The sequence below is a fragment of the Typopeltis vanoorti genome, chromosome 15 (genome assembly GCF_054136105.1).
Source record: "Typopeltis vanoorti isolate ZY-2024b chromosome 15, IOZ_Tvanoo_1.0, whole genome shotgun sequence".
In the NCBI taxonomy this organism is placed as follows: domain Eukaryota; kingdom Metazoa; phylum Arthropoda; class Arachnida; order Uropygi; family Thelyphonidae; genus Typopeltis; species Typopeltis vanoorti.
The window spans coordinates 16,152,612-16,179,680 of record NC_143563.1 but is presented as its reverse complement, the minus strand read 5'-3'; the positions used below and the strand labels follow the sequence as shown (position 1 = coordinate 16,179,680).

The 27,069-nt window shown below is 37.2% G+C and overlaps 1 protein-coding gene across 2 annotated transcripts in view; it reads left to right on the top strand.

Annotated features, from left to right (window-relative positions):
• LOC150098418 (tudor domain-containing protein 5-like) overlaps positions 1-27,069 on the top strand; it is a 471,387-nt gene that overhangs the window by 368,133 nt on the left and 76,185 nt on the right. For both annotated transcript variants that reach the window (XM_090404821.1, XM_090404822.1), the window contains exon 20: positions 18,358-18,467. In XM_090404821.1, the coding sequence (XP_090260947.1) occupies positions 18,358-18,467 (110 nt within the window). The remainder of the gene's footprint in view (positions 1-18,357; positions 18,468-27,069) is intronic.

Genomic DNA, 27,069 nt, shown 5'->3' with positions numbered 1-27,069 from the left:
TGCAGTCCATCAGGCATACACAACTCCTTTTGTCCATAAAATTCATTCCATACATCTATGAACTGTTCCTCCTGCACAATCATCTCATTGACTCATTATCAATCATAGCCTTCTTTTTAATTCATTCATGTCACACTGAGGCAGCAGACGCATGATCTTTACTTTCTCACTCTTTCTTTTTGCTTCTGTCTGCAACAATTTCACATATTCTCTCATTGTATATTTTTTACTTTTCAAATCAATTCTTTCACTTATCAAACTAACTGCTTCACTAATATCTTTGATCTTTGCACCTGGAAATATACTTTTGTCACTTTTCATCATGCACACCTGTTATTATTGAATCTCCATATAATACCTTCTCCTTGTTTCTAGTTTATTATACCTGCATGCTTTGCCCATTCACTTTTTCTTTCATTCTCCCTCCTGATGTACCACACGACAGTTGGTTCTCCAGTTGCACTATTTTTTCCTGTGAAGGATGCTCTGTAAGTGTTCTATTTCACACATTTTTACTTAATTACCTATAGCTACTTTCATTTATATTTCACACCTTCACTCTTTCCACATTCTCTACAACACTTTCACTGTCTTCCATTACATCTTTAACTATAGTTACTTCACTCTCCCACTTTTTGCAAAACTTGCATTTCTTGCACTTGCACATAATATAAATGTTATGGTGTCTTTCAAGGCAGCATTGATACAGTGAAATGATGTCAAAGCTGTGTGTGTGTGTGAAGGGAGGGGGGAGATTGGGTTTGTGGATTTTTTGATAAGTCATATATTCAAGGTGTGGGGAGAACAAGAACTGAAGGGATTTAAGTTTTTTGGCAATTTCATGGAGGCCAGGCAATTCTTTTTTAAGCAGACTTAAGTTTTTAATCTCATATTTAGTAAGATCATATTATAACAAAATATAAGTACATCTGACTCTGAAAATGACATTCATTTTTCGATTGTATTTACTACCATTAAAGATTATTGTAGCACTACCCTTATCCACTCTGGTGATGACTACACTGTTATCTTTTTGTATTTTCTTGAGAGCACTGAGCTGGCAACATAATTTCTTTTGGGAACCTAAAGCTTGAGAAATAATTTTGGTGACATGAAACCTAATGTTCTTAGCTATTTCTGGAGCCAAGTTGCAGGTGCCATGTTTGATGTTAACCATTGAGTCTAATATCAGTTTTCTTTTCTATGGCAAAACTGTGGCCAAAACTTAGGACACTAATGACAGCCTCATTAATCACCTTACTGGCCATTATGGATCAAATACGCATCCTCATATGCTTCATATCCATCATATATTTCAATGTGATATCAATGGTATTACAATTTTGATATGCACTTCGCATCCACGCAAACCTGGACGTATATATACGTCTTGGCCGGTAGCATGGTTAATCCTTTTTGACAAAAAATTAACTACAGTATGAAGAGGCTGAACTTGAGTCTGGGATTTAGAATTGCAAACACTAGTGTAATTTTTGGTGTGTCTCTTTCTTTGTTTTAATAATTCTTTCAACTTCTGAAATGTCCAAAATAATGGTCCAGAGCTCGAGGTTGAGAATCACTGAGAACTCAGATTGTAATGTGCTGATGACTAGATTGATAGCAGCAAGTAGCAGTGGTGATCTGTTCCTGCTGAAGAGAAAAAGTGGCACACTTGTAAATATGGAGTTTTTTTGCTATTTAATTGTCTCTGCTTGGTCAATCGCATCTTGTAGATTATACTTTAGCTACTACTACTATAGAAATAAAAACACTCATCGTGCTTCATCACAAGCAAGTTTAAAAGAGAAACTATTTTTTAAAATATTCAGCTGCTCCCAAAAATCGGCATAATCTAAAGAAATGTGATGCATAAAACTTTCTGAAAAATTGGAAACATTAATCCTTCTAGATCTCAGTTTATAACTGAGGCCTCCAAGTTGTGCCCAATTGAGCTTTCATCCCCCACCTTCCCACCACCACCACCTAATTAAAACTCTAGTTTTGTTTATGTCCATGTCTTACAAGTTTTATATTGTACTTCCTGAAGTAATGTCTCTGTGACTGAGATGTGGTGTTATATGTAGTGCTAGCATAGCACAGAGTAATAGCAGCACGTGTTCTACTGATAAATCTTATGTTAGTGAATATTAGTAATTATAATAATTAGTTTTGGTTATATTTTACTTGAACGAGTAAGAAGGCTTATGCATTGGTAATACATGGTAGTTTATTTAATGGTATTAATTCTCAACAAACAAGCATGTGTCTGGTCACTCCTGGGATAAATGAGTATGAGTACAAAAATGATTATGCAATGCTGAATGCAATTTCACAGGTTTCAGATTCGAATGGGTTGGTAACATTACACAAGAGTAATTGTGGGTTCAAGGAGATGTTAAAATGCATTTTCTCAAATTGCCAGAAGTATCACAAACAAGGGAGAAGAGTTTTTGGCATTCAGTGAGACCTAGTTAACAGAAAATGATATAGTTACAAGGATAGAATGTAAAGGGTATTAGGTTTTCAGTGAAGATAGAGGAAATTGGACAGGTGATAGGGTATTGCTGATGATGATAGCTAAAGAACTACAATCAACAAAATTAGAAATTAAAGAGGATTTTATATCTGGTGTAAGATTGAGGCCAGTAGCACAAAATATATTGTTGGTTTCTGCTATGGACCAGAAGTCCACAGGAAGAAATAGATGCCATGCATTGGCAGATTAGCACAATGAGCGCAGGCTGAACAATCATGGGAGACTTCAACTATAGAGAGACAGAGATTGGAGGGAGGAAAGGGGCAAGGCAAGATGGAAGTGAAATTTATACGTTTGCTAAAGAATAATAGAAAATAGAAGGAGAGTTAATATGATCGAGACTTTTAAACTGTTGAGAGGCAGTTACAGGGTGGAGGTTGGGGAGTTCTTTTTGCTTGGTGGAACAGCAGGAAGAAGTGACGACAAGGGGCCATCCCTGGAAGTTACGAAAGGAAACTGTGAGAAAGAGGGTGAGAAGTGGTTTCTTTGTGTAGAGGGTGGTTGAACTGTGGAATGCATTACCTGAAAGAGTGGTGAGAGCAAGAATGGTCAATGAGTTCAAGGAGTGGTCTGATAGACTTTGTGTTTCCTAAGAAGGACCTCCCACGACGAGTCTATTGACTCCATGGAGGCCTGAATAATATAATATATAATAATATAATTGCTTGAAGCAGCATGTTATGGAGGAGACCAGGGGTTTGAAAATGCTGGATCTGGTAATAGCATTGAAAGTGTATAAGCAAAATAGACAATATTCCTCCAAATGCAGAAAGTGGCCATGCATTCTTGTTCTGGGAGGTTGCTAAATGTGGAATTTTCTGTCAAGAAAGGGTTTATGTTGAACTATCAACCTGGTAATTATGACAGACTTAGGAGACATCTTGGAACAGTTCCATGGCTTGAGAAGCTACAAGGAAAGAATGTCAGTAGTGTGTGGGAAAGGTCAGAGAGTTTTTGAGAGAAGCAGTATCAGCCCATATTAAAGGCAATAAACCAAATGGGAATTAAGCAGATGAGTAGAGATATAAAGTAAGAGCTGCAGAAAAAGAAAACACTGTGGAGAGAATATAAAGAAAAAGGTATGCTAATCATGAATGTGATTAGCATACTCATGAGCAGTGCAAAGTGCAAGCAAGAAGGATGACCATGGTAAGAAAGACGAAATTAGAATATGAGAGAAAATTAGCTAACTAAGCAGGCCCAAGGAGTTTTTTCATTATATACCAAGTAAGAGGGAAAATGACTAAGAGGTTGAATGACTTTAATCAGTGTTGATGGTAGGAAGGTGACAGAGACAAAAGAAATATATATTTTTTTTTTATGTTGGGCCCATATACGAGAGGTTGACTGGTCAACATATAGTACTTTAGTACCGTATATGGATAGCAGGATGGGATAGGAGCAACTTGTTAACATTCGATTTAAAAGCCTGTATATTGTATTCCTTGGGAAATACATCAGGAGGAAGATTGTTTCACAGTACAGCAGTAGCAGGGATGAAGGAGGAGGAAAAGAAACTTATTCTGTGGGTTTCGAGGTGTACTGTGTAGGGGTGTTGGGAGGTGGCTGTACGTGTTCCAATGGGTTTAGTAGAGAGTAGGGGAATCAGTGATGTTGTTTCAGATGCGCATTTTCCATGAAAATATTTGTAGAATGATGTAGAATGTAGTTGAGTTGTCAAGTGATAATTTAGCAAATGTGTATCATCCAGGTGGAAATTTTATGGTTGCTGATGTGAGATATGCGTGCTTAAGTAGAGATAAGGGAATGGGAAGTGATCAGCATATTGAAAAATATGAATGTGAATACAGCAGTGGGGCAGGATAGCATAACAGCCTGTGTGCTACAAACATGCAAGAGAAATGGCAGTGTTTCTGGTTAAGATATTCAATCTCTCTCAGTTCAGGCAAAGTTCCAAGCAAGTAGAAAGGGGGTGAGAGAATATCATTACATAAAGGTAGCTCCAAGACAGAAGCAGCAAATTACAAACCAATCTCGGGTCATGGTTAAAGAGTTGGAAAAGTTGTTTGAAGGATAAATCAGGCAGTAGGTGGAAATGAATACAATATACTACAATATACTATGGCAGGTGGCTTCATAAAAGGTAGGTCATGCCTTAATAATTTACTTGCATTCTATAACAGTGACCACAGAATTAGATAAGAGAAATGCCTATGATACAATATGATATTTCTGGATTTTGCAATGTCATTTCACAGAATACCACACAGAAAAGTATTACAAAGGTTAGAGCAGATGGGAATGGATGTGAAACTGGTGGTACATGAATAGGGTTGGCTGACTGAAAGACAAGACAAGGTAGTATATGGACCGGGGGGAATCAAGGAGAATGAGAGAAAATTAGCCAAGCAGTCCAAAGTAAATCCAAAAGAGTTTTTTTCATTATGTAGCACTTGAGGAAAAATGACTATGGTTGGATGACTTTAATCACTGTTGATGGTAGGAAAGTGACAGAGACAAAAGAAATAGTTGAGTTTTGAGTGATCATTTTGCAAAGGTGTGTGTGTCATCCAGTTGGAGATTTTGTAGTTGCTGATGCAATATGACTCAATTTTGACAGATATTCATGTCAAAATTGAGATAGGTGAACAGAAAAAATATCAATGTAAATACATCTGTGGGACTGGATGGCTTGTGCATTATGTGAAAGTGCAAGAGAATTGGCATTGCTTCTGATGAAGTTGTTCAATCTGAGTCTGAGCTCTGGCTAGATTCCAAGGAAGTGGTACGTTATGATAGTTCCTTTACATAAAATATGATTGCAAGACAAAAGTAGCAATCTACAGTCCAATTAATCTATCAGAAATGTTTGTTCAATTTTTGGAAAAGTTGGTTAAAGGTAAAATCCACAGTGGGTGAATAGGGATATGATACTCTATAGTGGACAGCACAGCTCTATAAAGTGCAGCCCTGTCTTAGTAATTTATTCTTCTTTATATAGCTTCCTCAGTGAGAGGGTGCAGCACCACATGCAAGAGCACATGTTCCAGGGAGTCCAAATACTCGATGAGTATTTGGACTCCCTGGAAGCGTCACGTAATAATAATAATATGAAGGTCAGCATCTGGAATATACATATATATAGATAGATAGATACACATACAGAGACAAGCTATATTATATTTCACATTGTATGCCAAAGAAAATGATTTGATCAAAAGTTATTCTACTTACCTGACCTCTAGTAAAATCTCTAGTTCGATATAATGTTCCATTTACACCATAAAACTGTAGTATTTTGAAGAACTTTCCTCTTGGCACCTTATCATATGCCTTTCCCAGATCAACAAAACTTAAATACAAATCCTTTTTCTATTCCCAAGATTTCTGAACTATTTATCTTAAGTGAAAATCTGATCCTGACAACCTCTATTTGGCCTGGATCTAGCTGCTGCTTCGCCAAGCTTCTCTTTCTCAATTGTTCTTAACTGTTTCTCAAGTATACTTGCATAAAACCAGGTACATTCAGTACCTCTGTAAGTCTCATATTCAGTTTTATTATTTCCCTTTTCATTGATGGGCAGTCTCTGCACCAATCATCTGGAATTTGACCCTCTAAATTATCCAATGCACCCACTGTAAAACTTTTTATACCTTTCTGGTCAAATATCATCTACTGTGGTTGTCTTTCTGCATTTCAGGTTTTTGATGACTTTTTCTATTTCAAGTATGGTTATGTATTCCTGACTGCATTCTGTTGGGAGTTTCCTACCACCGTGCTTGGCACTGCTTGTTTCATTTAGCAATCTTTCAAAGTAATTACTCCACACATCTAGAATATCTTTATCTTCTGTTTTCATGTTGCCTTTCCAAGTATAAGCAAACAAAGTTTGCGCCTGAAAATATCTTCAGGACTGAGGTAAGGTGATACAACTCATAGCAAAGGTGGACCAAGCTCTCATCACTCCTTGTCTCAGTATCTCCCATAATGCAAAGCACATCTCCTTGTGGAGATGTATACTGCTATGCATTAAGGGAAGAGCCACTACACCGACCAGTTTTGACCTTTATTGAGGTCTCGTCAGTGGGAAGCAGACCCAGAGTGGTGATGCTAAGGCAGAAGCAATAGAGAGGTCATATTTACCTATACGAGTTGCCAACCAGTGTACCACTTATTATTAAATTACTCTGGATTTAGAGAAAGATGTTGGAAGTTTATTTTGCACGTGGTTAGACTATAATAAATTTAATTTAATCCTTTATCCAAATGTTACATTTGGATAGAGGATTAAACTAAATTTATTATAGTCTAACCAAGTGCAAAATAAACTTCCAACAAATTTCCTGATATTTATTTTCTGTTTTCTTACCAAAGTCTTCCCACGACTCTTGTTAAGTTAGTTTTACACAGTACTTTACTTTCTTGCATTTTTCTCTGTATTCTCTAATAATGCAAGCTGACTACTTGCCAGTAACTTTCTATATCCTTGACTGTCTCTTTAACTTCCTGAGTCCATCATGAAGTTTTGATTTATCTATCCTTGGAAATTACCTCACCACATGCCTCTCTAGCTGAATCAATCAAAGTTTTCTTTCTGGTTTGCTTCTGTATCTCCAAGGTTTGGTTCTTGTTTTCAAACTCTTTCAATTTTTCTTGAATAATGTTTGTATTTCAGTCTACAGTTCACATCTGATAGCTGTCTGACTGATTTCTTTCAAAACGTATCTGCCAGGATAAAATTGAATTTCAATATGAAATTCAATTTTATCCTGGTGATAGTCACTTCCTATTTCAAATCCTCTGTATACTCTTGTGCCCTGAACCAATTTTTGGGAAAACATCACTATCAACTATAACATAGTCAGTGAGTCTTTTCTTGCATCTTCTCTCCATCTGAATTTTTACACATTTTTATGTTGGAACATTATGTTAATAATAACTAATCCTTGTCCTGAACAGAAATCCATTTTTATATGTCTGGTAATTATTTCTTACTCTGCTGTTTAGATCTTCAACAAGGACCAACTTTTCCTGATCCATTGTGCCAGCTGTCTTCTCTAATGCCTCAGAAAACTCCTCCATTTCTTTCTTGGTAGAACCTTCTATTGGACCATGAGCACAAATAAGTCTCATTTTCCAATTCCCCCATTTTGATATTTGCCCACATTACTCTACTTGATATTATGAGAAGGTAAGGATTGGACATCACGTCAGAAACCTTGACCGGTTCTCTTCATTCCTTAAAAGGAATGCTCACGATATGCTATATGCACACACTCACTCAACAATGTGGCCAACGAAGGAACAGCTTTGAATACATTAACTACAACGTTTTCACGTTAAATATGTATAGTGACTTTACTGTGCTGTTCACAGTTTTTATCCTCAATGTTTAATGTTTTTTCTTTTCTTTTATGAAAATACCTGAAGAAGGCTGTAAAAAGCTGAAACTAGTCGTGTGATACCACTAAACCTTTTTTATGTCATTCAATTCTTTTAAAAAATATGTTTAACAACCAAGTAAACCTCAGTATATATATATATATATATATATATATATATATATATATATATATATATATATATCAGGGGCACGTATTCCAGGTGTTGGGTTCACACCCACAGAATAGCGATATCACCGATATTATATTTTTGCATTTATTACTGTTAAAGACTCCCTTCCTGGCTTCATGTGATTCCTAAAATTAAACACATTATACTAATGCTTCATGAAGAGGACAGTTTTCATAGTGTAAATGTTGCATCACTTTCGCTTTAATAGTCTGGCTGTGCGATCCCAAATACGGACACCTTTGAACAGACACACAGATGGTGTATTGTGTCAAATTCTTGGCATTCCAATGGTTTTAAACCACCCAGAAAGCAAGCCAGGGTGCGTTGAGACAATAGCACTCAGAAATCAGTGGCTGTGATTGGTTATTGTGTCAACCAATCTGATTAAACATTATCATTTGTCATGAGTTGCTGTTTTTGTTTTCTAAGTTTCATCTCTTTTGCATGCGGGAAGTGTGAACTGAAGTGTTCAGGACACTGATATAGACAAGTTTTTAATTATATATAGTATAATAATATAGTAATAATAAAACATAATAATATAGAATTTTCTGTAAATAATTTATAAATTTTTTGCCCATATTTACAATGATAAACCATGTTGACAATCTACTGAATGTCCCATTTTCTGCCAGAGCTTTTGCAGATTGTATGATTATAGTCAAACAACATTGGAACTTGTGTATGAATAAATAAGTAAAATTAGTTATTTCAGCCTTTCTTTGGTTAATCTTGAAAAATAATAATTTCCCAAGTGATTACTTTTTCAGATTTCTGTGTGTATTAATGGCTGTATTTGAAAATCATATCAAAATTCAAATTATTCATGTCTTGAGTATTTGCCAATGATAATCTTTATTAAAACACTTAAGGAAATGAACAACGTAGTTAAGGATATAAATTAAATTATACTTTAATAAATATTTTTCGATATTTCGGCAACGTCACGTTGCCATCTTCTAAAGGAACTTACAAAAAAAGGCACGTGCACGTAGGCACTACAAACACAGTAACTGGGAATGAAGAGATGAAGCTATTGTTCTCCTAAAAGTCCTGATGGTGCCCTCTAGCGGGCTAAGTAGGTGTTCTTGGCCGTTGGGCTGAAGGTCTGCTGATGTAAGCCTCCCAAATTTGGGGCAGTCGCATACAACCAAATTTCTTAGGGCTGAGACTGATTCCATAAATAGTCTTTCGAATTTGTATTTGCTACGGTGTATTACTGTAGCTTTCTTCCACCGTATTCTGTGGCGTGTATCCAGAGCATGGTCTGCAAGACCAGAATATCTGTACTTGTGAAACCGGATGTAGTCCTTGTGTTCAGAAATTCTGATATTTGCTGTCCTGCCTGATTGGCCAAAGTAAGACAGTTTACAACTGCGAAGGACCTGGTATACACCAGGTAGGTCTAAGGGAAGTGGTTGGTCTTTAGTGGAGCGGATAAGGGATGCCAATTTTCTGTAAGGTTTGTAACAGGAGGTCAGGTCATGCTTTTTTAAGATTTTGGTAATCTTTTCTGATGTGCCTCAGATGTAGAGAATGGTGATGGATTTAGAGTAATCCTTGTTGTGGAGGGGGGGGAGGGGAGGGGATCTGTGGTTTGTAGGTTCTAATATTTTTTGGACTTTTTTGGGCGGGTAGCCATTGGCTGAGAAAGTGTTGAGGATGTGATTTAGTTCAGTGTTTAGGGCCAAGTCGCTTGAACAGATTAGTTTAGGCCTGATGTATAGTGTTTTCACTACTCCATATTGTTGTGTGTGTGTGGGGGGGGGGGGGCAGTTGTTGGTGAACGTATCTGCCTGTATGGGTGGATTTTCTGTAAAACTGAGAAAACCAAGGTTCCATTAGGCTGGCGGGTGACTAGTGTGGCTAGGAAAGGGAGGCTGTTTTTTTTCTCATTTTCCAGGGTGAATTTGATTCTGGGGTGTTGGTTGTTTAAGTGTGTTAAGAAGGAGAGAAGTCCAGAGCCATGTGGCCAAATAGCGAACACATCATCACCGTAGCGAAGCTATATGGTTGGTTTTTGTGGGGCAGAGGCTAAGGCTTTTTCTTCAAAGGTCTCCATAAAGAAATTGGCCAAGGGTGGGGAGAGTGGTGAACCCATGGCTGTCCTCCCCTCTATTTGTTTGTAGAATTTTCCCTGCCAAATGAAATAGCCTGAGTTCATTGTGAACTGAAATAAGGCTGAGATATCGGGAGAAAATTTAACTTGGATTAGCTCTAAAGTTTCCTTGAGTGGGACATTTGTGAATAAAGAGGAGACATCAAAGCTGACCATTATGTCAGTGTGTTGGAGTGTAAGGTTTTCTATACTGGCTTTGAAATAGGCTGAGTTTTTTGTGTGATGGTGTGGGTTGCCAGTATAGGGTGTGAGCTCTTTGGCCAAATGTTTAGCTAATTATTTATGTGGGGGAATCAATGCCATCCACTATGGGACGTAATGGCACATTTTCTTTATGTATTTTTGGGAGTCCGTAAATACAGGGTGGATATAGAGTTAAATAATACAGTTAAAGCCATTTAACTCTATACCCCCCCCCCATATTTACGGACTCCCAAAAATACATAAAGAAAATGTGCCATTACGTCCCATAGTGGATGGCATTGATTCCCCCACATAGCTAAACATTTGGCCAAAGAGCTCGCACACTATACTGGCAACACACCATCACACACAAAAAAAAAAAAACTCAGCCCATTTCAAAGCCAGTATAGAAAACCTTACACTGCAACAAACTGACATAATGGTCAGCTTTGATGTCTCTTTATTCACAAATGTCCCACTCAAGGAAACTTTAGAGCTAATCCAAGCTTAATTTTCTCTCGATATCTCAGCCTTATTTCAGTTCACAATGAACTCAGGCTATTTCATTTGGCAGGGAAAATTCTACAAACAAATAGAGGGGAGGACAGCCATGGGTTCACCACTCTCCCCACCCTTGGCCAATTTCTTTATGGAGACCTTTGAAGAAAAAGCCTTAGCCTCTGCCCCACAAAAACCAACCATATGGCTTCGCTACGGTGATGATGTGTTCGCTATTTGGCCACATGGCTCTGGACTTCTCTCCTTCTTAACACACTTAAACAACCAACACCCCAGAATTAAATTCACCCTGGAAAATGAGAAAAAAAACAGCCTCCCTTTCCTAGCCACACTAGTCACCCGCCAGCCTAATGGAACCTTGGTTTTCTCAGTTTACAGAAAATCCACCCATACAGGCAGATACGTTCACCAACAACTCCCCCCCCCCCCCCCCCACACACACACAACAATATGGAGTAGTGAAAACACTATACATCAGGCCTAAACTAATCTGTTCAAGCGACTTGGCCCTAAACACTGAACTAAATCACATCCTCAACACTTTCTCAGCCAATGGCTACCTGCCCAAAAAAGTCCAAAAAATATTAGAACCCACAAACCACAGATCCCCCCCCCCCTCCACAACAAGGATTACTCTAAATCCATCACCATTCTCTACATCTGAGGCACATCAGAAAAGATTACCAAAATCTTAAAAAAGCATGACCTGACCTCCTGTTACAAACCTTACAGAAAATTGGCATCCCTTATCCGCTCCACTAAAGACCAACCACTTCCCTTAGACCTACCTGGTGTATACCAGGTCCCTTGCAGTTGTAAACTGTCTTACTTTGGCCAAACAGGCAGGACAGCGAATATCAGAATTTCTGAACACAAGTACAGCCATTCTGGTCTTGCAGACCATGTTCTGGATACACCGTAGCAAATACAAATTTGAAAGACTATTTATGGAATCAGCCTCAGCCCTAAGAAATTCTCCAAATCTCAACAAATTTGGTTGTATGCAACTGCCCCAAATTTGGGAGGCTTACATCAGCAGACCTTCAGCCCAACGGCCAAGAACACCTACTTAGCCCGTTAGAGGGCACCTTCAGGACTTTTAGGAGAACAATAGCTTCATTCCCAGTTACTGTGTTTGTAGTGCCTACGTGCACGTGCCTTTTTTTTTGTAAGTTCCTTTAGAAGATGGCAATGTGACGTTGCCGAAATATCGGAAAATATTTATTAAAGTATAATTTAATTTATATCCTTAAATAACTACGTTGTTCATTTCCTAATGCATAACCAACGTATAAGCCTGTCTACGAGAATCAATGATAATCTATTCTCCCCACAAAGCTTAAACCATTTGTGTTTCTCACATAAACGGTGCATGTGAATCATAGCTATTGTTCATTTGTCCTTTAATTTATTTAAAGTTATATTAATTATATTAAATTATAATTATAATTTATTAAAATTATATTAATTGAAAAATTAAAGTATTCAAAGTTATCCCTCATTAAATGCATTGGACCAATTAAGATGAGTGCTAATGCACTATGCACTCTTAAAACTTTCATACATTGATAAAAATGCAATCATACAGTCGAATTGATGTGAATTTTGTAGCACATTTTCTGCATTGTGTAAGCCAAACAACAGCACACCCAACCCAGATGGTTGTATATTGGTACTGCTCTCAGTGGGCCAGGTTTTTTGGTAATTTTTAAAATTTTTTGTTTATTTTGTTTACACTATCTAAGGAACTCTTTTCCAGTAGCAAAAAATATAACTTTAGTCACTTCAGGCATTTAATAATCAGGTTATTACATTGAACGGTGAAATTCATCCCCAACACAAAACGTTCAATGACATCCATGTCCATGTTGAAATTTGAACCCTTGCTATTTGGAGAGCAAATATACTACTCTGACCAGCATGTTTAAATTTTGTTTCACTTGGATAATTGGTGCAAAATTATGCAAACAAAATTTCATCTTAAGCACATGCAGCATGCACACACACTTTTTTTTTTTTTTTTTTTTTTTTTAACAAAGAAAGTACAGCCGTTTGATAGCTCACTTTAAATGTTGTAAATTGGTCTCAGACATCATAATAGTTCTTTCAAAAATGACAGAAATATTGACAATAAAAATTTTAATGCTGAACACTTTCAATCTGTTACATGTAAACAGTTATTTATCCTTCTAAGCATCTCATCAGTTTATCAGGTAGGTGGATGTGTTGTTCTGGAGTAATTTTTATTCTTCCCCCAGTCTTAGGTTCAAAACTGCTTTATGAAGTACACTGATTCCCATAAATCAAGGAACAAAAAGAAAAATAATGATAACTTAAAAATGTTATCAAATTTTTATGCAGTTTGGTGAAAGACAGCATGATATAAGATGTGAAAGAAACATCCACAAAAATTGTAAATAAAAAGTTTAGCAAATAAGTACATGAAGACAATGGTCATAAGGTTAAAATGAGATTGTCAGAGTGCCTCAATAAAGAATATGATCACTCTCACAGCAATACAGTGCTTACAATGTTTTATACTGTTTATAATTATGTCAGGAGCTCAGGTGGTAATAACAACCATTGCTCTTGCAAAACTCTCCTAAGCCTTAAGGTTTTGGAGAGGGCATTTTGAGATCAGTAACATATCCTAGAGCATCCCAAATCATGCTAAGTAGGATTAAGATCAGGAGACCTCGTCCATACATATGATAATCTCTTCTTGAAGATATCGGTCCACAAGCTTCACTCAGTGAGAATGAGCATTATCATCTTGTAGGATAAATGTTTCCCCTATCACACCTACATATAGACAAACATGGGGTTCAGGACCTCATTTGTCTATACGTTTCATGGTTCCACTAAGAATGGCGCTGGCCTGGTTGGCCCAGTGGTTAGCATACACACTCTCCAACCAACAAGTCACAGATCCTGCTACAGGCATGGATGTTTGTGATTGTCTTTAGATGGAAGGTGTGTTTTGTATGCCTGGTGTGAGACCACTTCCCTGCTTATTGGAGACCTGAAGTGGCTTGATAAAAGTTCCATGTTTAGTCTTTACATTCCAGACTATGCAAAAATAAATTTTTAAACAAATACAAAAAACATAAAATTGATATATAAAAATGGGAAAAAAAATCTTACCCCATACATGGTACAGGTTTACTAATAATCTTTTGTGGGTGGGAAAAACATAAGAAAAAACAAAAGAAACACATACAGGTCATTTCATCCCCCAACAGGATGACTCCACCACAAGTGTCATTTTCATGGATATTAGAGGGATGATAATGTATCCCTGGTTCTCTCCAGATCAGAGTGCATGTGGTATTGCTTTGTATAGCAAATTGGATGGTCTGTAAACAATACCAACACCTAACCCCAAACACACATACACTATTGGTCTTGAGCAATATTCCCTCTAATATTTGCCAGCCCATGTGCACGTGAAACACATTTTATGTAGAAGTTTTCAGTCTTGGACTCGTGTATCTGCTAATGTGATATTTTTCATATTAATGTTGCTTTTTTTTTTTTATCTAGATATAACCTGTAGCATTGTGAACACTAAATTAATTCACTTAAATCTGCCTAGCTATTAAAACCATCACTATTCGTGCATGTTCAAGTGACCATATTGTCTAGACAGTAGACAATAAACAAATATGCTTTTGCACCTTGCTGATCTCGTCATCAATTCACCCAGCCATGCCGGTAAAAGTAACTATTTGGAGTTCAAGTTTGAATGGGTTAGCGTAATATTGGGGTGGTGATATTACTAAATAAAAAAGTGACAAATATTGATTTATCATATTCTTTTTTATAGTACATTCTAATGGAAAAATTTTGTACCCAGTTACTAGACATATGCACTCCCTGTTTGACTAGTGTGCATGCTGAGAGCTTAGAGGAAAGATTGGTCTTAGTCCAGTTGATGTGGAGCTTGGCCAATTTCAAATGTTCTCTCCTCTCGTGTGGGGGATAGGGACGCACAGACTACCAGTCACCTAGCATACAGACCACTTCATAGAGCCTTTTGTGCACAGTGGAATTGGATACCAGTGTTCCTGTAGCTGACACAAGGCCAGATCGCAGCTGATTCATGGTAGCACTCCTTTTTCTGCAAGCAGATAATCAGAGATATCAGTCACTTACTCTTGTTGTAGCCATCGCTTTCCCTCAGTGTATCTCTCTGAGATTTTGTTTGATTGTTGAAAATGGTTCCAACAGTTTGTGAACCACCCATGCAACTATCTGGCTACCTAGTCTGACCCCCTCTAGTCCTATTATAGTTCGCCACTCATCGGTTAAATAATATCTTATCGCCATATCGAAGAATTTTGTTATTGTGAAATGTCGTGTTCTCACTCTAAACATGGAATGGGAAACCACTCCAAAACACACTTTTATACCATGGCATAACTGCTGACAGACCACTCATTTGCATACAATACCCAGGCTGAGCTTCACTTTTCACATAATGTACCTGATTTTCACACATTCTCCCAGCCTTCCTCAAGTTATCACAGTATTTCTGTTTGTTCCTTAATTTATGGAAACCAGTCTATTTGTTTTTGTTGATAAAAGCTTTGGATTAATAATAATACAGACCCCCCCCCCACCTCACTATAACTGGATTTTTATTACTCAAACAATTCAAAAATTATAATAGTAATTTCTGTGCAGTTTGGTGGAATTTATTAGTTCGGTATTTAGGATCACTATTAAAATTTGTTAAATATTTTATCTAGACTGTTTTATAGCAAAATTAAACAAAATAAAATTTTAACTACTGTACTTAACCCAAGCAATGGCTTTAAGTTCAGTCATATAATGGATGGCATCAGTATACGAAGATTGCTATTATGAAACAGCTTTTTTCCAGTATTCACTGCCATTCATTTCCTTACTTATTTTTTAAATAGTATGGTCCATAAAATATGAAATATTTTCTGTGCTGTTAGTACACCTCAAATTATATGCTATATACACTGATGGAGCTTGTACTGATTAAAAAGAAGTCAATGGACACCATAGTGTGAGGAACAAAGAGCCATGGCACCCACCTTAATAAGATGTAGGACCTCCTTTCACTGTGATGACTGCAATAATCCTACAGTGCACACTTTCCACAACCATACAATAGCAATCAATGGGAATTTTGGACCATTCTTCCTGTAGCATGTAATGAAGTCCTGGACTGTTGTGGAGCAGACATTCCTTGACTTCACCTGATGCTCCATTTCATCCCACAGATATTCAATAGAGTTGAAATCAGGATGGGGGCCAGTCAAGTGTGCGGATGCTCAAGTTTACAAACCACGCAATACAGCAACAGCCTTGCAACATGGTACAGTGTCTCACTGAAAGAGAAATGGTCAGTTCCATAGAAATGCCACAAAGTAGGAAGCATTGCATTGTCCAGAATGTTAAGATACCTCTTGGAGTTCAGTGTTTGTGGTACTACAAACAGAGGTCCAAGGCCAAACCAAGTCAAACAGGACCATACAATCACACTGCCACCTCTGAATGTCATAGTTGCAGACGCAACTCTGGTAAGAGGCATTCACTGGACATCAGCTACACCCATCCATCTGCTCGGTAAAGGATGTTGCATTATTTGTCACTCCATAACATATCCATAATAAAGTTGAACTGTATAACTAACACCAAGAGGAAATAATACATTTCTTAAACTCACTAATATTTCACTGGTTTTCTAGCCATCATCATCAGAGCACAATGATAACTGTGACTACCACACTGCACTAAACCAAGTAAATGTAGAAACAATTTAAATTGTAACTGACATCTAATGGCCTTACATGGTATTCTCTGTGGATCAGATAACTACAAAGTTAATTTAGAGAATTCTGGCTATTAGATCTTAAAAAAAATAGTCTCCTAGATCTTTAGTAAATTAATGCAACCATACTTGTTGAGGTTTGGAGAGTGCCTCATAGCTGATGCTGATTCTAAGAATAGCCTCTCAGATTTGTAATGACATGTAATAAAGATGTTTTTCTCCACCTGATCCTATGTGAAGGAATAAGTAATGTTCAAATAGCCCTGGCTTGGTGAGTAAGAGTTTATACCATAGAAAAAGAAAGTAACAATAGCCTACCGTTTTTTAGATATACAAGTTACATGACTTCCTAATGGCTCATTATCCTTTTGTCTACAGAAAACCCACTCACTCTGGTAGCTATTTACATAAACAATCACACCACCCTTCCCAACAGCATGGCATCCTCAAAACTCTTGCTCACCAAGCTAGGACTATCTGTTCAAATGACACAGCCCTTGAAACTGAGCTTATGGTCCTTTGCAACACTTTTTTTAGCCAATGGCTATAGTCCATATAAAATAGATAAAATATTACATTCATCCCCCCCCCCCCCACACACACACAGAAAATTAAAATACAGTGATCATTTTTGATACTTCATATAAGTAACAGCAGACAATATAAAATTTTTTGAACAAATTTATGCCTTAAATTCTCCTATAAATTTCTTTTATAACTAAGCAAGACTTCATTGGCAAATTACATTCAAAATATCTTGCTTACAATATATACAAAAGCAAATTAAAAGAAGCATGATGTTTAAATAACATACTTTAATATCATATTATAATAGACTGCTAAGCTTTGAATTTAAAAAAATATATTATTTGTAGAATATCTGGACATACTTGTTGGCATGGGTGGTCAAGTGGTTAGTGTATGTGCTCTCCAACCAACAAGCTGCAAGTTAGAATCCCACTGTGGTCATGGATGTTGATGATTGTCTTTAGGTGAAAGATAAATTTTATTACCTGGTGTGAGACCACCACTCCACATATTTAGAGGCCTTGAAGTTGCTTGAGAAAGTTCTATGCTGGTCTCTAGAACAGAGTTTATGGATTTTGTAAAAAAAAAAAAAAATGTATAAATACATAAAATATATATAATATTAATGAAAAAAAGAATTAAAAAATCCTTAGAGTATCCACAGTACTACTGTACTGTGGATAGTCTAAAACATTCAGTGTTCCTCAAACTGAATGTTTGTGGGTTACAAAGGAGTAAAAGAGGAAATATGATAGAAACAAGATAATAAAGGATTTTATTCCTTCCACCCTTTGTTCTCTCCCATCCAGTCACGTACTGGATGGAAGAGAACAAGGGGTGGAAGTTGTATGAGTGTGTAGTTAGAAAGAATGTGAGAGCTAGATTTTTTTTTTTTTTTTGCTAAAATAGTAAATATGGATTAGATTGCCAGAGGCTGTCATAAGTGCTTTGTCAGTGAACACACATAAGGGAGAAATATGATAGGCATGGTGTTGGTAATTTTTAGCATGAACTTCCCATGGTCTTTGGACTTCATTGTGATGCCTATGTAATAGTAATAATAGTAATATTCAAGTAAATATGAATAATGATGTTGTTTACACAGTAAAGTGACTTGTAATGCATTCCAGTCTTATCAAGATCCAGCTGATGAACCAGACCCAGAAATTGACTACAAATCCATTGACAGACTCTGCTTGGATGACCTAAAAATGACTTTACAAGCAATGGAGTACAAAAGGTTTGTTTTACTTCCTTATATAAATGTGTGTGAGAACAAGCTACACGTGCACACACTGACTTCTTGTGTAGAGGCTTAAGTGCTGTGAGGAGATTATGTTGGAGGTTTAATGGATTTTTTACAACATTAAAATAAAATTTAATACGTCCTATATTTCATCCTAGTCACTAGGACATCTACAGGGATTACAAAAACAATTAATGTAACATGCACACAAAAACTTACAATACTAAGCCCAACCATGTGGGTGACACTAAAGTCCTATCTAGGTAGAGCGCCCTCTAGGGGCAGTAGTAGGTGGCCTGGAATGTAAGGTGGGACGGGACCTCTGGTGATGAGTGTTTCCCAAATCTTAGGAAGCTTAATGCAACCGTATTTATTGAGATTTGGTTGGTTTCTGAGAGCTGCTGCTGCTTCTAAGAAAAGTCTCTCTTTCTTGAATTTGCTGTGGTGGAGCATGGTGGTTTTCTTCCATGATACTCTGCGGGTGGTGTCCAACACATGGTCAGCCAAGCCTGAATGGCCGTAGTTGTGTTTAACGATGTACGACTTGTGTTCCTCCAGGCGGATGGATGCTGATCTGCCTGTCTGTCCAAAGTACGCAAGCTTACAGGAACAGGGTACTTTATAAACTCCAGGCAGAGAGAGAGAGGAGGGAGCTGATCTTTCGTAGAACGGACAAGGGTAGCAAGTTTGCAGTAGGGCTTATATGCTGTGTGTACGTTATACTTTTTTAGTATCTTGGCTATTTTTTCCGAAGTACCATGGATGTAGGGTATGGTGATGGCATTTTTAAAATCTTGATGAGAGGGATGGGGAATGGGGGAGGAATTGATTATTTTTTTGATACTGTGTTCGCTGTAGCCATTGGAAAGGAAAGTTCTGTGTATGTGGTTAAGCTCAGTAGTGAGGGCGGTTCCACTGGAACAAAGATTGTGGGCTCTCTTGGTAAGAGTTTTAATGACACCATATTGTTGCGAGGGGTGGTGGTGGGAGAGTTTGTGAATGTATCTGCCTGTGTGTGTGGGTTTTCTGTATACAGTGAAGGCCAGTGTATCATTATGCAGGCGTGTGACTAAGGTATCTAGGAAGTAAACAATTGTTCTTTTCCTTTTCCATAGTAAACTGGATTCTTGGATGTAGGCTATTGAGATGACTGAGGAAGGAGTCTAACGTGTCTGGGCCATGAGGCCAAATAGAGAACACTTCATCTACATATCTTAGCCAGATAGAAGGTTTGAGTGGGGCTGAGTCTATGGCTCGTTTTTCAAAATCTTCCATATAGAAATTGGCAGGGGGGGGGGGGGTGAGAGGTGGGGGAACCCATGGCGGTTCCCTCTATCTGCTTGTAGATTTTGTTCTTCCAAGAGAAATACCCAGAGTTGATGGCAAAGGAAAAGAGATCTAAGATGTCAGTTAAGGGAATATTGGTAAACAAAGAGGAGATATCAAACCTTACTAATATGTCTGTATTATTCAAGGTTAAATTTTCTGTGAGAGCTTTAAAGTGGGTCGAGTTTTTTTATATAGGAAGCGGAATTTCCGGTGAGGGGGGACAGAGAGTTGGCCAGCTGTTTAGACAGTCTGTAACAAGGTGCATTGGTGGCATCTACTATAGGTCTGAGTGGGGAACTGGGTTTGTGGATTTTTGGTAAACCGTATATTCGGGGGGGACGGGAGCGGAAAGGTTTAAGTTTTTTCGTGACGTCAGGAGGCCAAGAGGTTACTTTTTTAAGTAAGATTTTTAATTTCTTAACTTGTGTTTTTGTGGGGTCGTGTTCTAGCGGGATGTAGGTAGCACGATTGCGGAGGATAATGTTCATTTTACGATTGTATTCGCTGGTATTAAGAACGACTGTATAAGAACGATTGTATTCGCTGGTATTAAGAACGTCGTTCTTAATACCAGCGAATACAATCGTAAAATTAACATTATCCTCCGCAATCATGCTACCTACATCCCGCTAGAACACGACCCCACAAAAACACAAGTTAAGAAATTAAAAATCTTACTTAAAAAAAGTAACCTCCTGGACCCCTGACGTCACGAAAAAACTTAAACCTTTCCGCTCCCGTCCCCCCCCCCCCCCCGAATATACGGTTTACCAAAAATCCACAAACCCAGTTCCCCACTCAGACCTATAGTAGATGCCACCAATGCACCTTGTTACAGACTGTCTAAACAGCTGGCCAACTCTCTGTCCCCCCCTCACTGGAAATTTCGCTTCCTATATAAAAAAAACTCGACCCACTTTAAAGCTCTCACAGAAAATTTAACCTTGAATAATACAGACATATTAGTAAGGTTTGATATCTCCTCTTTGTTTACCAATATTCCCTTAACTGACATCTTAGATTTCTTTTCCTTTGCCATCAACTCTGGGTATTTCTCTTGGAAGAACAAAATCTACAAGCAGATAGAGGGAACCGCCATGGGTTCCCCACCTCTCACCCCCCCCCTGCCAATTTCTATATGGAAGATTTTGAAAAACGAGCCATAGACTCAGCCCCACTCAAACCTTCTATCTGGCTAAGATATGTAGATGAAGTGTTCTCTATTTGGCCTCATGGCCCAGACACGTTAGACTCCTTCCTCAGTCATCTCAATAGCCTACATCCAAGAATCCAGTTTACTATGGAAAAGGAAAGGAATAATTGTTTACCCTTCCTAGACACCTTAGTCACACGCCTGCCTAATGATACACTTGCCTTCGCTGTATACAGAAAACCCACACACACAGGCAGATACATTCACAAACTCTCCCACCACCACCCCTCGCAACAATATGGCATCATTAAAACTCTTACCAAGAGAGCCTACAATCTTTGTTCCAGTGGAGCCGCCCTCACTACTGAGCTTAACCACATACACATAACTTTCCTCTCCAATGGCTACAGCGAACACAGTATCAAAAAAAAATAATCAATTCCTTCCCCATTCCCCGTCCCTCTCGTCAACAAGATTTTAAAAATACCATCACCATACCCTACATCCATGGTACTACGGAAAAAATAGCCAAGATACTAAAAAAGTATAACCTACACACAGCATATAAGGCCTACCGCAAACTTGCTACCCTTGTCCGTTCTACGAAAGATCAGCTCCCTCCTCTTTCTCTCTGCCTGGAGTTTACAAAGTACCCTGTTCCTGTAAGCTTGCATACTTTGGACAGACAGGCAGATCAGCATCCATCCGCCTGGAGGAACACAAGTCGTACATCGTTAAACACAACTATGGCCATTCAGGCTTGGCTGACCTTGTGTTGGACACCACCCACAGAGTATCATGGAAGAAAACCACCATGCTCCACCACAGCAAATTCAAGAAAGAGAGACTTTTCTTAGAAGCAGCAGCAGCTCTCAGAAACCAACCAAATCTCAATAAATACGGTTGCATTAAGCTTCCTAAGATTTGGGAAACACTCATCACCAGAGGTCCCGTCCCACCTTATATTCCAGGCCACCTACTACCGCCCTTAGAGGGCGCTCCACCTAGATAGGACTTTAGTGTCACCCACGTGGTTGGGCTTAGTATTGTAAGTTTTTGTGTGCATGTTACATTAATTATTTTTGTAATCCCCGTAGATGTCCTAGTGACTAGAATGAAATATAGGAAGTATTAAATTCTATTTTAATTCTTTTTGAGTGTTGTAAAAAATCCATTAAACCTCCAACATAAAAACACACACTGACTTGTTCTTGTTTACAACAAGAACAGGTCAGAAGATGTTTGCAATGTATTTATTAAAAATTAACAATAGAATGTACAAATACATAATTTTTCAACATAATCCTTTGTTTTAATATGCTTGGTTTATTTTCAAAAGCTCTTATATATGGAGGGGGGGCATATATTTCACTCTTTTGGTTGATTTTACTGTAACCTGCATATGCACTAATTCATCACCTCTTGGTTACTAACAAAATAACTAATGGCCCTCCTATTGTGAAAATAACTGTGTGGACTTGATCATTGTTCTCTTCAGTTGTAAATGCGACTATGATGGTCTCTCTTCATCAGTATCATTTGTTTGGATATTTTTCAATTTAGTTATTTATTTATTTATTCTTATGGCAAAAGCAGCTACAGGTCAGTGTTCAGACCAGAAAGCCAATCCAAGGCCTTATCTGTCACCTCGTGGATGTCCTGGAGATTACCACCATGAAATTGGTGCCTTGGTCAGTCATTCACAATATGAGTAATTGTCTGGGCCACAGGGGGAACAGTCACAATAAGGGTGGTCTGGTAGTCTCCATTTATGCACTAGGTAGCTGCATCTGCCCTGGTTAGTTCTGATCGTGTTGATAGATGACCAGATCATCCTACGAAGGGCAAAACCAGGCTGCAGAGCACAGCGATCTTCCAGGAAACCATTTGTTGGAAGATTGTTGGACCGATGTTCTCTCCACATGTCAGGTGTTGATCGTAAGGCAGCTGAAGAGAGTTCGTCCATGGAATGTTTATGCTTCACTGCAAAAAAATACTATGCTACAATGAATTTCTGTATTTGCAGCTCCAGAAACTAAATCACTACACACTTCTTTTTTGGGTTCATATTTCTTCTTTTTGGATTCCAGTCAGGTACCTCAAATAATAACTATCATTTTTATTAGGTTTTCCCCAAGTGATGTGTAGAATATTATGATAGCACTACATATAAAGTTTACATTGTTACTAGTTTCCTGTCAACAATATTCTTTCAGATCCATCTGTTATTTGTCAGGGCTCATGTCAGATTCTACTGAGGCTAATTGCATCAGTCCCTTAGATCAGGTCTTCCTCTGGGTGTTTTTTTGCTTTCAGACATCAAAAACTACTTTTTAAACTTTTGTTTTCCATTTAAGTGGCTCTTATACCATCTTAGATCTCTTCTTAGATATTGTTAAATACTGATGATTTCAAATTCCTTTCTGATGTCATCATTTTTAATATGACTGCCACCATTGATCCTGTGTACTTTATTCCATGTTCTTAGATGTCAGTGCTCGTTTCAACATTGCAATTATCCTGAGATGTATTTGCAATCCTTGCTATATGTCCCTTGAACTAACTTCCTGTCGACTAAAACTCTAAGATCCCTAGCATAATCCCACAAATATTCCATGATATTGGATATCTCATCACACCAAAGTGCATGATTTACATTTACTAATGTTGAATTGATAGCCGTTTTCCCATGCCCACAATTACAGCCTATTTAAATCATTCGGCAAGTACTACATATCAGCAACATTCCTTGATTACCCTGCCTATCTTTGTATCATCTGCAAATAGCTGTATGTCTCCTGTCATATCCATCCCAGTCATTAATGTACAGATTGAATAATAGACCAAGGACTAATCCTTGGTATACCATTGGTTACCTTAAATCTTGCAGATTCACATCTGCCATATACCACTTTTTGATATGTCATTCAGCCATCTTCTTATCTATACTAATATTTTATAATACGGTCCCATATTCTCCAATTTATGCAACAGTCTTCCATGCTGTATTCTGCTAAAAGTCATAGCAAAATAAAAGTATCGTGGTGTATCTATTCCCCTTTTCTACATTAACATTAATATAGAATGTGAGCAAGTTGCTTAAATATGACCTTCCATTAGTATATCCATGCTGGTCATTGCAGGGTATAGATTCTCTGTCAACCCATTTCAGTATGCAAGCACTAACCAGCTTTTCCAAAATTTTCGCTACCACTCCAGATTTTCTTGTCAATCCTCCATTGCCGAATTCTTATACATTTTGTGCAACAGCACTACTACCTCCTTCTCAAACACATCAGTTTCCCCTCCTATAAAACATTATACCTCCATATTTCAGTATTTCCATTTGAATATCCTGTACTCTACCTGTCATTCCACATTTCAGGTTTTTGAAAGCTTTTTCAAGTATTGATATTACTCTTAATTGCATTTCTCTTGAATGTTTTCAAGAAAAACCTGAAATGTGAAATGACAGCTAGAGCAGTAGAGTAGAGTATGCAGTCATTTCTAGTTCTTTTTCATTTAGCTTCCTCAGTGAGAGGGTGCAGCACCATGTCCTTCCAGTTCTCTCTGTTGGTGGCTTTCCTTTTTGTTTCTGCATAGCCATGTGATCCTGTCCATGATCTTATATCTTCAAGCCATGTCCTTTGTTTTTTGCTTCTTGATCCTTTTCCCATAGTATCCTCTGTCCTGCTGAACCTCTGTACATGTCCTCCTGCTAATCTCATCTTTCTCTGGATCATTTCCTGTAATAAAAATCTCTGTGTTCTCATTCTCTGTAAGACATCTGCATTTGGCACATGTGCGGTCCATGGGATTTTCAGAACTCTCCTATAGCACCACATTTCAAAGGCCATTATCTGTTGCTTTACTCTCTTCTTGAATATCCAGGTCTCACTTCCATATGTGAAAATTGGCCACAGCAAAATTATTTTTCCAGAATGCATCTTTAACTATGACTGTTCTTATTTTTATTTCTTTATCTTGCTTTCCATCTGCGGTAAAGTAGGTTCCTAAATATTTGTATTCTGTTGTATGTTCAATTTTCATATTGTTTATGAATATTTCTGGCCTCGGATCTGCTTTCTTTTGAGATTTTCATAAATTTTTTTTTTTTTTTGTTTTTTTTTTTGCATTTATATCTAATCCAAATTCTTTATCTTCTTCAATTAGTAGCTGCAGTAATTTGTTTCCGTTTTCTGCTATTAGAATGGTATCATCAGCATATCTAAGATTGTTGTATTTTATATCATTGATACTAATTCCAATTTTTTGTTTTTCAATCTTTTTCATCACTGTCTCACTATAGATATTAAATAGATTTCGTGAAAGGTTACAACCTTGTCTAACTCCTCTTTTTATTTTCACTACAGAAGTCTCATCATTAAACAGCTTCATTTTCTGTTCAGAACATTCTTCATTTTCTGTTTGGTGTAAATCATTTTTATTATCTTAAGTACATGATCTTCTATGTCTAATTTATCTAATATATTGAACATTTTATTATGTTTTACCCAGTCAAAAGCCTTCTGAAAGTCTATGAAGCATATGTAAATGTTTCTATTTCTTTCAAGTGATCTTTTTATTAGTATTTTTAGTTCCAGCATAGCATTAATGGTTCCCATTCCTCTTCTGAAGCCTTTCTATTGTTCACTCAATTCACTGCTTAAGGCTCTTTCAATTTGCTTGTTAACAATGGTTAAAATTATTTTAGATGCATGGGATATTAGGCTCACAGTTCTGTAAGCCTCACAATTTTGTGCATTATGTTTCTTTGGAATTGGTATGCAGATAGATGTTGTAAAAACTTCATGAAACAAGAAATGACTGCATTCTCCATACATCTTCAATATGAAATTTTTCATTCATTTATTCATTCCATATAGAATATGGAATAAATAGCTTCAGTTTTATTTTAACCTTTATCTTTGATTCTTTTTACAGTAATTACTCTTTTCTCCTTTTCTGACCTTTATCAATAGCCTCCAGAATATTATGTCACTTCCATGAATTTTGTTTAACTAGTTTTACACAGTACTTCACTATCTTACATTTTTTTCTGTATTCTCATAGAGCATAAGCTAACTTAAGTTTTCAGGAATTTCAGTGATGTTCTTCTTTTCATTGACTGCTTCTTTAACTTTCTGAGTCAACCTTGTGGTTCTGATTTTCCTATCCATGCAGATCTCTTCACCTGAATGAATCAATGTTTTTTTCAGTGTCTGCCACCAAAACTCCAAGGTTTGGCTATTCTTCTCAAATTCTTTCATTTTTTTTTCTTGATAAATGTTTATATATTTGAATCTACAGTTACAGTTTATATAAATTTGTTTTAAAACTTTTACACACATTTCTTTTTGATATGAAATTTAGTTTTATCCTGTTCAAAACTAAATGGTGATGACTTCCTATTTCAAATCCACTGTATACTCTTTTGTTCTGAACAAAGTGAAATATTGCTATCAACAATGATGTATTCAATGAGACTTTATTTCTGTGTCTTCTCTATGTGAATTTGTGCACATCTTCATGTTGAAACATTTCCTGAATAAAAAGCTAGTAGGGTACTCTCTATTATTATTAGCTGTGCTCTTTTCTCCAGATTTTCTCAAAACATTTCTGTAGGTCTGCTATTCATTTCCTAATTTGCTGTTTAGATCTGTAGCAAGGTCAAATTTTTCTTGATGATAGCTGCGTTCAAAATTTTTCCATTTCTTCCTTAGTAGAACCTTCTGTGGAACCATTGGCACAAATAAGTCTCATTGTCCAATTTACAAACTTCTTCTTTTACCTGATCATTATTGCCTGAATATAACATGTATTTGTTGCTCAGATGAATCTAGCCTATATTTGTTATTCTTTGTTTAGTAACACCTATTGTTGTTTAATTTCCCACACCTATTAAAAATTACATCGGTTATTTCCGGTTATATAGGTTGGGTTCATACCAAGAGTATCGTTTAAGTATTTCCAGTTTCTTTACGTTATATTCATCTACTTTGAAACCAATACTAGTTTTCCTCAAAATGTTAGAACTTATATTATATTTGATATGTGATTCTGCCTGCATGTTTCTCACTGCTGGGTAAAGGCCTCTCCCACTGCAGGAAGGTT